General features: G+C 37.5%; 3 protein-coding genes across 4 annotated transcripts in view; 2 read left to right on the top strand and 1 right to left on the bottom strand.

Moving 5' to 3' along the window:
• The window catches only part of chn2 (chimerin 2), a 29,736-nt gene extending 27,351 nt beyond the window's left edge, over positions 1 to 2,385 (top strand). For both annotated transcript variants that reach the window (XM_038711668.1, XM_038711670.1), the window contains exons 12-15: positions 39 to 116; positions 328 to 465; positions 562 to 667; positions 1,033 to 2,385. In XM_038711668.1, the coding sequence (XP_038567596.1) occupies positions 39 to 116; positions 328 to 465; positions 562 to 667; positions 1,033 to 1,204 (494 nt within the window). In that variant the 3' untranslated portion in view covers positions 1,205 to 2,385. The remainder of the gene's footprint in view (positions 1 to 38; positions 117 to 327; positions 466 to 561; positions 668 to 1,032) is intronic.
• A 1,688-nt stretch (positions 2,386 to 4,073) lies between these two features.
• On the bottom strand, positions 4,074 to 5,615 carry fkbp14 (FKBP prolyl isomerase 14). Its single transcript, XM_038711673.1, has 4 exons — positions 5,287 to 5,615; positions 5,017 to 5,168; positions 4,790 to 4,917; positions 4,074 to 4,692 (listed from the first exon to the last, which is right to left on the bottom strand). Exons 1-4 carry the CDS (start codon positions 5,481 to 5,483, stop codon positions 4,534 to 4,536), a joined length of 636 nt encoding a protein of 211 aa, XP_038567601.1. The 5' UTR covers positions 5,484 to 5,615; the 3' UTR covers positions 4,074 to 4,533.
• A 357-nt stretch (positions 5,616 to 5,972) lies between these two features.
• plekha8 (pleckstrin homology domain containing, family A (phosphoinositide binding specific) member 8) lies at positions 5,973 to 15,123 on the top strand. The gene is made up of 13 exons (XM_038711674.1): positions 5,973 to 6,012; positions 6,465 to 6,581; positions 6,707 to 6,862; positions 6,976 to 7,097; positions 7,405 to 7,563; positions 7,764 to 7,804; positions 8,049 to 8,167; positions 9,290 to 9,641; positions 10,499 to 10,584; positions 12,515 to 12,573; positions 12,813 to 13,014; positions 13,130 to 13,191; positions 13,287 to 15,123. Exons 1-13 carry the CDS (start codon positions 5,973 to 5,975, stop codon positions 13,482 to 13,484), a joined length of 1,713 nt encoding a protein of 570 aa, XP_038567602.1. The 3' UTR covers positions 13,485 to 15,123.
• The last annotated feature ends 206 nt before the right edge of the window (positions 15,124 to 15,329 follow it).

Here is a 15,329-nt window from a genome sequence, read left to right on the forward strand (position 1 = left end):
CAAAAAACTGAGGCAAGCTTCCCAATTTTCTGTTGCAGGTATGAAATCTGAAGGTCTCTACAGAGTGTCTGGCTTCTCAGAGCACATAGAGGACGTAAGGCTCTCCTTTGACCGAGGTTTGTTGACTTCAGATTTCTGTGCCCCAGGACCTCTTGAGGTTTTAGTTCACGGGTTCATAGTTTTAAATAAGACGCTTGTTTCAGCTACAGTACAGCACAACCTAGTACTGTCTGTAATTTTGTGACGTACATGAGAACATTCAGCATTTATTTATGATCGTGTCCAATTATATATATCAGTTGTACATTTTCTGTTTTTTATCAACAGATGGTGAAAAGGCTGACATCAGTGCCAGTGCCTATGCAGACATCAACATCATTGCTGGTGCTTTGAAGCTCTACTTAAGAGACCTTCCCATACCAGTCATTACATTTGACTTGTATTCTAAATTTATTCAAGCTGCAAGTAAGAGCTCCTTCACTCTGGGCTATTCCATGCCATTACCGTTTTACTGGTACCCCGCAGTGCTCTGATACTAACTGTATTACTGATGTAATGTAGAAATTCCAAATGCTGAATCCAGACTGGAGGCCATCCATGATAGTTTGCTGCAGCTTCCACCAGCCCACTATGAGACCCTACGTTACCTGATGGCTCACCTCAAGAGGTTAGTTTATACACACAAGTCGTCAAAACAGGACATGTTTTTAGTTTTTTTTTAAAGGGTAAGGCTGGTAATGTTTTATATTTTTCATAATTTCTACAATGAATGAGTTGATCCTTTGATACTACCGCACTGAATTTTATTTTGAGTTGATCCCATGTACACCATACTACTGCCATAAATACTCTATACTATAGCTAAAACAGTGCCCAGCTTCTTTAGGAAATTATTTAGACTATTTGACTAATGATGATAATATTTCTGAGATGAATCCCTTCATCACCCAAAAAGAAAACCACATTCTTTGTTTTTGTATTTTGCCTGATTCGACTCTTCTTACAGAATAGTTATCTTCTTGTGTTTTACAGGGTGACACTGTTTGAAAAGGACAATTTAATGAATGCTGAGAACCTGGGGATTGTCTTTGGTCCAACACTTATGCAGCCACCGGAGCTGAATGCCTTGACAACCCTGAATGACATGAGACAGCAGAAACTAGTGGTGCAGCTTATGATAGAGCATGAAGAGGTCTTATTCTAAGGACTGAGGCATGCAGGCCTTATAACAGAAACGAAGGACAATTATTTATTCTGTCAAAGAGGAAATTCAAGCCACCTTGATTCTAATGATGTTTCAGAATAGTTTGTAATCAATCAAACTTGAAACACTTCTTTCTCGCATGATTGTTTTAGTTGAAGTTGGTTTATTGTTAACATTGTCTTGTTACTGTAAGTTTTGGGTTTTCATAGTCATCCAAAACCATCATTTTTATATTAGGAAAGGATCCAGTATTTTTACTACCTACAGTGCTGTTCCCTCCTCTCATTAATATGAAGACTGTCACTACCTGGTGTAGACTCAGTCATGATGACAGCACTGTGTGAAATCTGCCCCAGGCAGATTGTCAATCATTGAAAGCCTGGTGCTGTGTAAACCAAGCTTCACAGATGCAGCCAAGCTAACGTTCCTGCACGACGTGTGTGCATATTGTGATTTTGGTGGGAATGCTGGTTAAAATGTCATTGTAGATAAAATCAGATCATGTAATGATCAATATTTTAACTGTGTGTACTAAAATATGAGAAATGAGACAATTGGGCGCCCATGAAGCACTTTTTTGCAACGAGTGTAAAGATTTATTTTGTAAAGATGTTTATTTTTGTCTTTTACTCTGCATCATGCTCTTTTGTCACAATAATATATACTGTTGAAAATGATGTTTGTCGAATTTATGTCCTAAAAACAAAACTGTTCACAATAGAAAAGAATATTCCGAGTAGTGACAGTGGATTTACCATTTTCATTTGTACTCAGTGTTATGGTGAGGAAAACATAGGTGGATTAAATATTGGTCATTTTGGTCATGACTGTGCAACACATGAGCAAAGCTCCAGTTTTGTAGTATTTCCATTTACATGCTGTAATTTGGGATATTTTCAAGTAAAAGATTATCTGGGCCCCTAATTTGTTTTTCTTCTTCTAGGCCGGTAACATCGCTCGGTGCAGTAGTAGTTGCCATTCCCTTCACAATGCCATAGAAGTTAATAGTCTATACTATCTACGCTGTACCGAGCATGTTCCTTTCACAGTTGGTTTGATGTGATCAAGTAAATTCTTTCTAAAAATCCATTTTATCAAAATGTATTTTTGTGACGGTTGCAATTAAAAATGTAATTTATCAAATGATGATTTATTAAAGGATTAATGGATAGAAAACTTAAGGTTAAAATAGTGTGACTTGTTTCCCACAATTTTGGTCTTCATTTAAGAGGTTCAGTCAGAAGAAAGGCCCAGCCCTATGCTAGTGATGATTGCTTGTAGCCTGAAGCACAGTGACTCACAGGTTTGTGGTTAACAGCCTTTTTTATAATCTTGTGACAGCTATTGCCATGACCTTGCCTATTTTACCTGGAAGGCCAAATCTATTAGTGAATCTCTGTCTTGCCATATATCATTCCCATTTGTCCAGTTTTAACTGTAGGTGTGATCAGCAGAGTGGACTTTTGCCAGATACCATATGAATTTCAATGGTGAACAGTGGTGCTCTTTGTGAGAAAAGGCATGGTTGCACCACAGTATTTACACTCTGGTTTTCTATTTTGAAATATATCTGTGGTTCCTGAGAATATCACTGGTGCATGTCAGCCTTCATCAGGATGGTTTTTTTTTTAGGTAGGTAGGTAGGTAGGTTTATTGTCACAATATAACAAGTTATACAGTGAAATTGAAACTCCCTTCTGCTTTTAGCTGCAATATATAGCATTATGTCACACCTCTTTATTATTAATTTAAAGCATTACAATATGATTAGTTACAGTTGACGTTAGTGCCTAAAATAACAATTCACCTCTGCAGTATGTCAGTATGCTACAATATTACTCACTTATCATGCTGCAATTATCATTCACCTTAATGCAATGGGCCAACTGTGGTGATATGTCTTACAGTGGCTTGAATACTGAATACTTTAAGCATCTGATGTAGACATATACTTGTTGGTAATCTTTAATGTTATGGGGGAAAGAGATCGTGTCTCCTGCTATGTCAACTGCATCATCCTTTTTTTTTTTGGGGTCAATGCTGTCAAGATTCACTCAACCAAAATATTACAACGCTTTCATTTGTATGGTTTAAAGAAAGGAATACACCGAGAATGCCGACAGCTATCACACATCTCAATGTCTTCTTTAATCTTGGAAACATTGTGCTTTGCTTCCTGTTGATGCTGCATAACTGATTCCATCCTAATTACTCCCTACTGATACATCATTAAGCGAAACAAAAGTTACAATCCTGAGAACCAATTTAGAAATCAATGATCCCACATAGTCACCTTCATTACCTTCATTACATTCATAACTTTCTATGTGGACTCGCATGATGTTTGCCATACAATGACTGTAATTTAACAGAGCTGTGAGTATGACATGGGTCAGTTGATGTCAGATAGCTGTTTATGGGTTATTCTCAAAAAACTTTAATATGAACTCAGAAACGATGTCTCCTAGTCAGGGTTCAAAAGCAAGTTTTGGCATTTGGATACTGTTTTAGGCTGAATTTGTGTTTATGAGTTATTCACTGCAAAATGTACATTGACACACTGAAGGGATATTATGGTTGCTACAACTGCAATTATACATGAACGGAAAAAAATATGAAAAGAAATGTTATTCCTTTAAAGCATAACACATAATTTGAAATCTGAATCACTGCAAGTGACTGAAAATGTCAACCATGGCAATCATGCCAGTACTATAGAAGCCTACTGCACACTTTTCCCCCTGATTTACTCCTGACAACATGAAATGTACTCTCATTTTGATATTCTGGTCTGCCAGAAACAGAAATCTAGAAACAGAAAGAGGACTATTGACAATATGTGGTTACAGTGTTGCTTTTTTGTTATGGGATTTGATTAAGATTTGTAAGTATGACACAAAAGTCTAGGACAAGAGTGCCCTCTGGTGATTAATGAAGACATGCACAGATAAAAATCATTGAGGCAGGCCACATTAACATGAATTGTAAAGCTAATACAAATTAATTAACATAACATTGTTTATTTCATGAAATTAGTTTTTATAAATCCAAAACTGCCTAAATACATCTGTTGTGACACTATCAGTGCATGTAGAATGGAGATATAAATTAATGATGAATCACATTACACAAAATGGAGCTGCTGTAATTGACAACCAAAAGTAAGGCAGTACTTTTCAAATGCAGTGTAAAAAAAACAACCCCCTGAGAGAGGTCCATGTAAAACTGTCTGGTAACTATTTCACAATTCCTCAATTCATGTCACTATTTTGGAGGAAATTCATGAAACGAACACTGGTAGTTTAAAAAAGTAGAAAATAATCAGTCCTTTAGAGCTCATCGTGTTGGTAGGTGAATTCCCTCGCAGATATAAAACCATCTTTATCTTCATCCTCATTTTTGAAGATGTCATCTACCATCACTTCATGATGTGTGTCATTAGGCGAGTACCCATGTCTCTCAAATTCTTTCTTCAGGTACTCTTTCACCTGTAGCGCAGACAGAATAAAAATTACATATGAAATACACACACACACACACACACACTTAATGCAAAAATAAAAGCAGTTTAAAATAATTTCACACCTCCTGTCTGGAGAGCTTCCAGTCATCATTGAGATCCATCTCCCGGAAAGACTCATGTGACCTGGGACCATTTTGGATGTCCATGAGCTCAATGTCAAAAATGAGGGTACTGCTTGGAGGGATCTTACCTGTAAACATGTAAAAGAAGCATATCTGTTGGAACACAGAAAGAAGCGGGGCTCTGCAGCACACCCTCTCTAACATGCTTTTTTGTATGTCTATGTTACCTTTTCCTTCCTTGCCATATGCCAGAGATGGTGGGATGGTCAGTTTCCTGCGCTCTCCTGTGCACATGTTCTGCAGACCCTTATCCCAACCCTTGAGCACCTCTCGGATCCCAAGTGTGAACCATACTGGATTTTTATCCCCATCTTTGCGGCTGCCAAGAGTCACAAAGTTCCATCACAATGACCCAAATATATATTTTCCTGCACAAGGAATGTAACAAAATTGTACAGCAATACATGCATCCATTACAGTTTCTAGCAATAAATTACCTGGAATGAAAAATGGTGCCATTACTCTCCAAGAATCCGTCGTAATGAACAAGAAGCATGTCTCCATATTTTGACTTACGGTAACACATGAAGGGTTTGTGTATAACTTCAATATTCACTTCAGGCTCGGGCAATTTCCCCCCAGTGACAAACACAAACAGTGAGGGCAATACCGAACAAATAGAAAAAAGTATCATTTTGATAGACAACAGCTGGCTAACTCACAAAATTGGCATGCTCGTTTAAACCTTTCCATAAAAAACAGCACCTAAAATAAATTCACTGCAGGAATGCCAACTACGTGGCAGCCAACTTCAGCGATGAACGTAGCCACTGTTGAGCTGTCTGCCCTCCTCCATCTACAATTGGATAAATTCATTCCGAAGCCCCGCCCTTTATATATTCTCTCATTTAATTGGATATTCTTTATGTCAATCACCACAATCCAAACCCACAGTACTTAAATCCCTCTGATCGAAATGGGAACGTCTACGGCTTCTCCAGTGATCGCTTAGATCTCCATTCACGAAAAAGTTTACGCACTTTATTTACGCAGCCGAGATGTAAAGCCGAGGACGTTACTCCACAAATCACACTGTGGGCCCGATGGAGTCGCTGCAATCAGCTGTGCATCATATCTTGTTATGATAAACAAGTAATGAACGACAAAAATACATAATTAAACAATGGAAGGAATGCTGTATAAATGGACCAATTACATAAGTGGTAAGTTCACCCCACAGTCGTTGGGTGTTTTCGGTTAAAGTCGTTTGAAGGCAGCTAGCTAGCATGACGACGTCATAGCACACTTATATTGAGTTTGAGATAACGTTAACAGGCAACGGGCTAGCTAACGTTAGCTATCGAGAGCTTTCAACTATCGGAGCTTATGCGCCACTTCAATTTACTAGGTTATCTTTGACTTTGCTAGTGTAAGTTAGCTGTTTAACGAAGTCTAAGTTGACCTTATTTATGAAGTCTTAACAAGTAACCTTAGCTTTTTCTAATATCCCACCATCTGTCATTATAATCTGATTCAAATACTTAGCTGTTGCTAACATAAGGTAAGGGTTAACTCTTTCCAAGTTTATTAAGCTAACTTTTGATAAAAATACTCATACTTATTAAACAGCAACTTTACAGAAGAGATCAAAACATTTTAATGCATTTTGTTTCAGGTTGGCAGCCTCGTTGGTTTGTGCTTGATGGAGGAACTTTGTCTTACTACGACTCTCAAGAAGATGCCTGGAAAGGTTGCAAGGGCAGCATTAAAATTTCAGTTTGTGAAATCCAAGGTAGGTATGGCCCACTATATGCCCTGTACTGTGTTTCAATGTGCACGTGTGAGGGAGTAGCTTTCTACTTCCTTTTGATGTACTACTGATAAGCATGTCTATTTTTATCTGCTGTGTTTTATTAGTTCATTCCTCTGACTCTACACGAGTTGACCTGACCATACCAGGAGAGCAGTACTTTTACCTCAGAGCCATCAATGCAGCAGAGAGGCAAAAATGGCTGGTGGCACTGGGAACAGCCAAAGCTTGCCTTACAGACAACCGAACAAAAAGAGAAAAAGGTACCTGGATGCCATAACATCCAAATCTGTGCATGGATTGCACTTAGACAGCTATGTTAGTATTCTATTGTAAAATATTGTAAACGTCTGCTCATTTGCTGTTATTATTACAGAGCTCCAAGAGAACACAGAGGCTCTGAAGACTAAGATGTCAGAACTCAGATTATACTGTGACCTTCTTCTACAACAAGTAAACAAGATCAAGGAGAATGATGAGCTAGGAGACACAACGGAGGTAAGATTAGGGTTTAGATGAGCTGATGAAATAAGAGAAGCTGCTGTTGGTGTGAAACTACAGTATAGAGTTGTCCATTTGCAACTAGCAAGACATCAAACTGATGTGTGCTTTCACTTATTAATAGACCAGACAGGCAGTATTTGTTTTCACATTATAAGTATTTTTTTAATCTTAACTTTATGACGTAAGCAGATTTTGTTAGCATATTGTTGCCAAACAATATACTTATCTGTCAGGGCATTTAGAGCCATGTTGGGATATGTGGCAGTGTTAGCCAATGTGTATGTTTGTGTATCCATTTCAGACAGGCATAGACACTGGAAAGATGGTGAAGTCCACGTGCACCACTTTCCTTAAGACTCTAGAGGAATGCATGCAGATAGCAAATCGTACTTTTAGTACGGATATGGCAACACAGAGTCCACCAGGATCTCCTCCAGTAGCAGCCGTCAAACCTCAGAAGGTACATTTATGTCAACAACATTTAACTAATACACTTAATAACATCAAGTACAAAGACTATGGTTTGTTTTAAAAAAAAATTGTTCATTCAAATTGATGGTCTACTCTAAGGAGAGAGGAAAATCATGATTTGTAATATTGGGCTGTATAAATAACACTGACTTGACATTTAATCCCCTAATGTATTTTTTTCTCCAACAGATTAAACCTGTCAATCATTTAAATCTGAACCTTGGAGAGAAGTAGGTTGCTTTTTTTTGGATTATGTAATTATGTTGCATCCTCTGCTTCTCCAGCTATCATTATTGTCACATACGCCGATGTTCAAAATAGCAGTGAGGTGAAAATCAAATACCCTTTCAAATGTTTTCAGTTGATATACTATTTCGTTATTAACGTTTTATATATGTGGCTTTACACACATTTGCCATTTATATGTGTATCCCAAGTTTTAGAATTAACATAGTGAACTCCAATTCATTCCAGGTGGAGAGATTTGGCTGAAACCTCAGGAGAAACAATTGCACATGACAACCAGAACCTTGACTATGGAGCAGAGGGACCGGATGAGCCAGATAGACCAGAACACCAAACTTCCCCATCAGGTAAGTCGGGTGACCCAACCGCTGAAGGTTTCATTGAACTGAAATAACTGCATTCCTTAAAGGAAAGACTGCACAGAACAAAAGGGGCCTGGTTGTGTGTACATCATCTGAATTGATGTGGAAATATTATTTACTTTTAGTGAACGGACAATGATGGATGCCCAATTATATTAATGCATTTTCCTTTAGCGGTACGAAGTCAAAGCTACTGCCGGTTACTGAAAATAAAACCAGTCCATTTCAATTTATTGTTTTGGGTTTTATATCATACTATCTTACTGTTAAAAAACAAAAAAACAAAGATTAAAAAACAGTGATTTCTGAGCATTTTAATGGAATGTAGCACTATATAGGAATTTATTAATAGGTAAACTAAATGTAACTTTTAAAAGTAATACAGTACATAAAAGGCACCTTTCTTTTGGAACATAGTTGACATCATGTTACATTAGAATATATTACAGACATTAATTCAGACTTGACAGCTTTTAGTGATACAATTGCACCAGATAACACTATTACAAAAATGTAAGAAAAATATAGTCAGATTATTTTAGCACAATTGTTTAAATTTTTTAATTAAAAATAAACACATTGTCAGACTTTTAGGAGATATGAAAGAGTTAATAAAGCATTTTTTGGATTGTAATTAAGCTCGTAATCTTTTCTGTGTGGGGGGGGGGACCTTAAACCAACACATCTTGTAGCATTTCACAAAACACAACAGTAAATCCCAGTTGAGTGTCACAATTGAAACCAGTCACACACCAACTGTGATGCTGGATGCTGAACCTTTTAACCAGGTCAGTGCAGAAATACTTATACTACATACAAAATGTAGTGCTGCTCTTGGAGTTTGTATACATAGTTGTATGTATTTATTTTACTGAAACACTAAATAAAGGACCCCGCGACCCTGTACGCAAGATAAGTGGTTGACGATGGATGGATGGATGGACTAAATAAAGGATGAGTATGAGGTTTGCATCAGTGTACCCTATTTGCTACAACCATTCTGATGAAAACTGAGCTTTAGACTTGCTGCGACAGGCAACCAAATTCTATATGCTTGTTAGTTTTCAACCCTTTTTTGCCTGGTAACATATCTGCTATATCATACAGACATTGATGCAGCCAACGGCAACAGCTCAGTCTACGAGGAGCGAGGTGACCCTGCTTTACATGCTACCCAGAATACCTCTGAGATTGAACACTACGACCAACCAGCCGAGGGGGGTGAGGAAAATGAAGCCGAGGATCAAAGGGAGACAAAACAAGAGGAGAAGCACAGACTGGACCAAAGTCGAGAGCATGACGACAACAACAAGGAGGCAAACGTTGTCCAGCATCAGCAACAACAGGAAGCTGTTCCTGACCAAGAAGAGACTCCACAGAAAGATGAGACCTCCAGAGATTCAGCGGAGCCAGAAGACACCGAGCAGGTGGAAACTTTCTTCAGCACAATGAGTCACAGGTACGAAAATGCTATTCAGGAAGGTCACATCCTTTAGGACACGTCAGTTACTGTATGAAGTTACTGTATGATCATCTGTGATATTTCACTAGTGCAGTATTAGGATTAACCAATCTAAACTATGTAGTATTTCTGTCTTTGAGGCACTGCACTTCTGCTGCATAGTTACTTAGTTTTATGTAAATACAGTATATTAATTGTATTACTGTGTTGCACAAAATAAATATATTATTACAGGTTCGGAAGAATTTAACTGAATCCATTTCAAGATGTCATGACACGTGTTTTATATTAGTGTGTTCTCTCTTGATCACATGACACAGAGAGGCCCTCATCTGATATTTGGGTTTGTAAAGCTTTTTTGTTTTGCTCTGTATTTCAAACGTTCTTCTTTCTTTTCTTTTTTTTCTTTTTTTTTAAAGATCTGAGTGTTAAGATTGTTATTGAACAATGGACTAGAGTGTTTATAATCATTTCTGTAATATTCAGTTATGATGTAAACATCATTATAATGGAGTAAAATCATTGTCTTATTTAGTATTCAACTGCAAGATGTGGGGCTACAGTATATGCATTTTGGAGTTGGTCTTTTAAAAATGATGGAGCAGTTTTAGAGTATTTGCATTAGCAAAAAAACTCAGCTCCGTTAAGTTGTAGACAAAGTAGCAGAATAGTCTCAGGTATTGTCAGGCATAAAATTGCATGACACTGTGTGGATCTTTTCTCTGACTTTGTTTTGATGTTTGTACCCTTTTATTTTTCTGTTTGATTTGATCAAATAAAAACTGAAATGGCATACTTCTAATATATTCTCCTGTTTAAATCTGTTCTACTTTTTTTTTTTTTTTTTTTTTTAGATTTAGTGATATAAGACTGGACGACGACAATGGTATCCCTACTCAAGAGTTTTTGGATTCATGCTATGCAATAGTGCCTGTATTAGGTAGGCCAGTCACTTTCAGTCTCTCCTCATCTTAACCTGTTCCTCTTCCTGATGATGCCACATATGTGGTCATTTCACCCTTTAGAGATTTTATAAGGAAAACTTCTTTCTGCTATTTTTGTGCATGCTCTGTCACTCACATTGTCTGTGCTTGATGAGGTGATAGCTTTCTGTGTTGGGTTCGTCATCATCCTTTTATTCCATTCCCTCATTATTTCCATCTGCACATGTATGTCTTCCAGTGTTTTTTTTTGTTTTTTATTTATTTATTTATTTATTTTTTAATTCTTTGAACCTTAACATCTTATGAAAAGGTTTATCATTAGCTGATACATGTTCTTGTGCCTGCGTGTCCTTATCTGTGAGTACTACAAATAGACAGGGTGGTCACTCATGGTCACAGTAACTATATTAACAAGTGCACAACTTGAAAAACATTTGTGTTTCTTGTTTGCCAAATTTGTCAGGCGGTTGACAAAAAAAAAGTAATGATGGACGGACAAGATGCCTGTCTTGTTCCATTGTCAGTTTTTAGAGCTTTATCAGAATTGGCCCAATATTTAGGAGGAGAGGTTGGATAAGGATTGTTGGTCATCAAGAATTGTCTGGGGGTATGAGTGATTGGCAGATAAACGTTTAATCACAATGTTCAATTTGCACACATGTAAGATGGCCAGGGCAATATGATGATATATTCAAATTAACCAACATCTGCACCTGAACATGCTGAGTGAGGTAAGTGTTTAGCCAAAAGGTTGAATTATAAGGATCCTCTTTAAATTTAAAAAACATTGTGAATCTCTGTGAATTACTGTAAATTTATGTTCAAAATGATGTGACCTTTTAACCTTATTACTGTTACTATTTTCCCATGTTTTTGTGTCTATATGACTAATAGCGACAACATTTTCTGTAATTGGTTTAGTATTTAGCGAGCTGGCAGCAGCGAAACAGAGTGCTGCAATGTAATCCTTGTGGGCTAAAGTGCTTGTTTTTGCCACTGACAGGCTCAGATTGTTATTAAAAGTGTCTTGACAACAATATGGAAAGAATCCCTACAGATAGAGACCTTTTTAAAAAATATATTACTCATTATAAATTATTGATTAACCAGAAACCTTTATTGCTCTGTTCAAAACCACCAGACTCCATTGACAAAAATTGTAATTTTACCTCTTGGATGACCACTGTCTTGATTTGTTAGTTTGTGTCAATGTGTGACTTTGGTGTTTTTTAACCCTTTAAAACACCAACACAATAACACAAACAAACAAACCATTCAAGGCAGTGTTGGACCAGCAAGACATTATTCGTTTTTTTTGTTAAACAAAAATTGATTTTCTCTTTAAGGGTCCTTTCCATAATGTTGGAAGATACTCACAATAACAAACAAATACTTTATTGGATGTACTTTGACGGGGCACAATTGCCTGCGAGGTACGTCGCAGTCCTGTCTTGCTGCTGCCGACTGCAGGTCACTCGATACTGGACAAATTTTTAAACGGTCCAGGTTGAAAAATACCGAAGTTGCCCTTTAAGTGCCGCTCACCTCCCAGCTGTGGTAAAACGTTTTCAGCCCAAAAAAAAAGATTTTCATCAAATCTTGACACAGATCTAGATACCAGTGATATCTTTGTTTGATATCCTGTACGTCATGCAGCATGCTTTCAGAATTGCTAAGCATTTTATGTCTTCTAGTGTGTCACAAGCCTTTATTATTTTACCACCATTGCTACCTTAAATCTGCATTTAAAAGGTAAATTTTCTCCTGAACTTGTTCCACAGGGTTTTCTACCCTCTTTATCATTTGTTTGAAAAAAGCAGGACAGCTGCTTTGTTCATCAGTGACTATTAACAGCCACAGCATTGGATATTTAATGTAGCAAATATCCAAGCTGCAAAGAAATGATTGTGGATTTTCTCTTCTCAGACAAGCTGGGGTCCACAGTGTTTGCACCAGTTAAAATGGATTTTGTTGGAAATATCAAGGTATGTGTACATTTTTGTGTGTGTAGAATGTGTACATTACATTTTGTGCTAAACATAGTGTGACATACAGGATAAATCAATGTTACTACTATACAGTTTACTATTTAATATGTCCACAGGGAGACATTTGCTGGATACAATACTGTTCGACTCCTTGTTTAGCTTGAAAATCAGACAAATTGCTTATCGGTCACTACACGTTAGATCAAGTAACTTATTGAGCTTTCTTGAACCGGTAGAAAATTCACCAGAAGTTGATGTCAGAACCTGACAGCTTCCCCACACTACAGTCCATCGTGCTGCATGAAGTCCAGACAGATGTTACCCAGGTGCGCAACTCTGCTACCGAGGCACTGCTGTGGCTCAGACGAGGCCTGAAGTTCCTCAAGGAATTTCTGTCAGAGGTCAACGCAGGACATCAAGACATACAGGGAGCGCTAAGTGAGCCTGTTTTCTACGATACCCGGCCAGACATCTATAAACAAATTAAAATACATGGAACTTAATGTGTGTTCGCTGTCAGGATTCATCACGTTCTGTCTATTCTTTTACTCAGATAATGCCTATGGAAAGACCCTTCGGCAGTACCACGGATGGGTTGTGCGGGGTGTATTTGCTGTAGGTATTTCTTACTGTCACCAATGCGTTTCCCCACTCTGAGGTTCATCTGTTGTTCTTGGAGTGTGACTATTGCATGCTTCTGTTTTTCCTAGTTGGCGCTGAGAGCTGCACCGTCCTATCAAAGTTTCAGCGCCGCCTTAGTGTCAAAAGAGGGCGACGAGTTGAAGAGAGGCTTCACCAGCGGCATGCACAGGGATCTGGGATTGTACCTGCCTGCCATGGAGAAGCAGCTGGCCATCCTAGATGCCCTGTACGAAGAATACAACCTGGAATCGGATGAAGTGGTGTGAAATGTGAACAGAGAGATTATACGAGTTCAGGGAAGGGCAGAACCTGACTGCAGGGGCTGCTGAAGGAGGGTGCCAGATGCATCAAGTGCATCTTGTGTACAAAATAGTGTGAGCATGTCCCGTGTCAGTGTGAGGTGTTTCCAGTGGTTGTTAAACTTAAGGGCCTAAGTTTTTAAAGAAGGTATGTCTGTATTTAGGAGCCTACAAAGCAAGCACTAATAATTAAGACTATTATGGCTTGAAAAAAATGTAGTTTCTGGGTCTTGTTTAAAAGGCTGTTGATAGTGTAGGGGGTTTAAGCCCTATTATGCTCAAACCATAATGATTCATGGTGACATTTGTTTCTGGTGCACATTTTTTTTTCACTGTGTTGTGGCTTTTTATGTACTATACATGTTTTAAGGTACATAACCACAAGATTTTTGGCTTAATTTTTAATCAATCCTTGGATATTCTTGGATATCCTTGGATTGAAATATAATGATACGTGTACCTAACACAAAGCACTATTTTGACTAAAACAATGTTGGATTGTTACAATGCCCAATATATGCCTTAAAGGATGTGATGGAATTGCATACTGGGCAAATTTTTAGTGTATTAGGTAAATGTTCTTTCTTGCACTGACTGTTGAAGTTTAGTGGAAATTATGATCAATATTGATTTTCTTTCTTTCCCAGAAAGTTTAATGCAAATCCTGCAGTTTGACTAAGTTGACAAATGTTTTACATCGCTAAAATGTTACGAGAGAATTTCCATGGGACCAAAAAAGGAGCTATGATGTGAATGGTTTAATCCTCTGCTGCCTACAGTGCCACAACACGCAAGAATGAAGTAATCCAGTGTAGCTGTTAAAGAACTGTGACAACTGCTGATTATTTGTGGACATTCTCTGCACAGTGTTCATTTTCACAATGTCTATTTATTATGTCTTAAGTTATAAAGTCCACATTAATGTCATGGGATCATTTCAGCCCAGCATATGCGTGAATGTATGGAATTTTGTATCCATAGAGCATGTTTATTGATTGCATGGTTTTATCTATAAAGGAACATAGGTGCCAGTGAAATTAAGTTAATAAATAATCCAAAAGGGATAGATTGTGAAAGTTGAATTGCTTCTCCTTCATCTCTGTACTAATAATGAATAGTAGCCTTCAGCAAGTCTACTTTACAGATTTCATCATTTTTTCGCCGTTTCATCTGTGCACTGTCAATATACTTGAGCGTCATTACCAGTCGTACTTAATATTTTATGATGTCGATTCAACGATGGAAAAAAAAAAAGTAGTGGTGAGAGGTTAAAGTTTATCCACAGATTCACTGAGCCATTCGAAACAAAGCAGGAACATTCTCATAGGGCTTTTTTACCGAGACATACCATGTAGTATTTTTAACTTTATCCTAACTATTCTTTTAAGTTTTCAGGAACGTATACAGTAATAATTCTTCTGTAGGCATTTGCACCAAGTTTACGTCACGGCTGTGTCATAGGTTGATTTCCTGCTGCAGATGAAGTCCACTGTTAATCCTGAAAATATGCTATTGTAATATTACAAACATTGGATTTGGTATTTCTTCTATGATTGTATATAAGATGCTATGTGATTTTTACATAATAAATAATGGAGTTGTCTTAGTGTGTGTCCTGTCCTCTTGTAGTCAAATATGTCGTCTTATGTTTTGTATCAGATCGGTGCCCAGAGTTAAAATAACCATGTTTCTATTTATTAGACCATTTTCTGTCAAATGTGGCGAAGAGTAAAATTGCTGATGGTTCTCAACACAAGTTGATCCTATAATTGACCTTCACTTCTCTACATTTTACTTGTTTACCAAACAAAT

The sequence above is a fragment of the Micropterus salmoides genome, unplaced genomic scaffold (genome assembly GCF_014851395.1).
Source record: "Micropterus salmoides isolate LMB-PRFRI ecotype aquatic unplaced genomic scaffold, ASM1485139v1 Ms_hic_scaffold_11, whole genome shotgun sequence".
Taxonomy (NCBI): Eukaryota; Metazoa; Chordata; class Actinopteri; order Centrarchiformes; family Centrarchidae; genus Micropterus; species Micropterus salmoides.

Excerpts from the sequence above, each read along its gene's own strand:
- plekha8 (XM_038711674.1), top strand. The coding sequence starts at position 5,973 with ATGGAAGGAATGCTGTATAAATGGACCAATTACATAAGTG. Across the intron at positions 6,863-6,975 it reads CCGAACAAAAAGAGAAAAAG|AGCTCCAAGAGAACACAGAG; the intron begins GTACCTGGATGC and ends TTATTATTACAG. Across the intron at positions 7,098-7,404 it reads AGCTAGGAGACACAACGGAG|ACAGGCATAGACACTGGAAA; the intron begins GTAAGATTAGGG and ends TATCCATTTCAG.
- fkbp14 (XM_038711673.1), bottom strand. The coding sequence starts at position 5,483 with ATGATACTTTTTTCTATTTGTTCGGTATTGCCCTCACTGTTTGTGTTT. Across the intron at positions 4,918-5,016 it reads ATATGGCAAGGAAGGAAAAG|GTAAGATCCCTCCAAGCAGT; the intron begins GTAACATAGACA and ends ACATGTTTACAG. Across the intron at positions 4,693-4,789 it reads GGAAGCTCTCCAGACAGGAG|GTGAAAGAGTACCTGAAGAA; the intron begins GTGTGAAATTAT and ends TCTGCGCTACAG.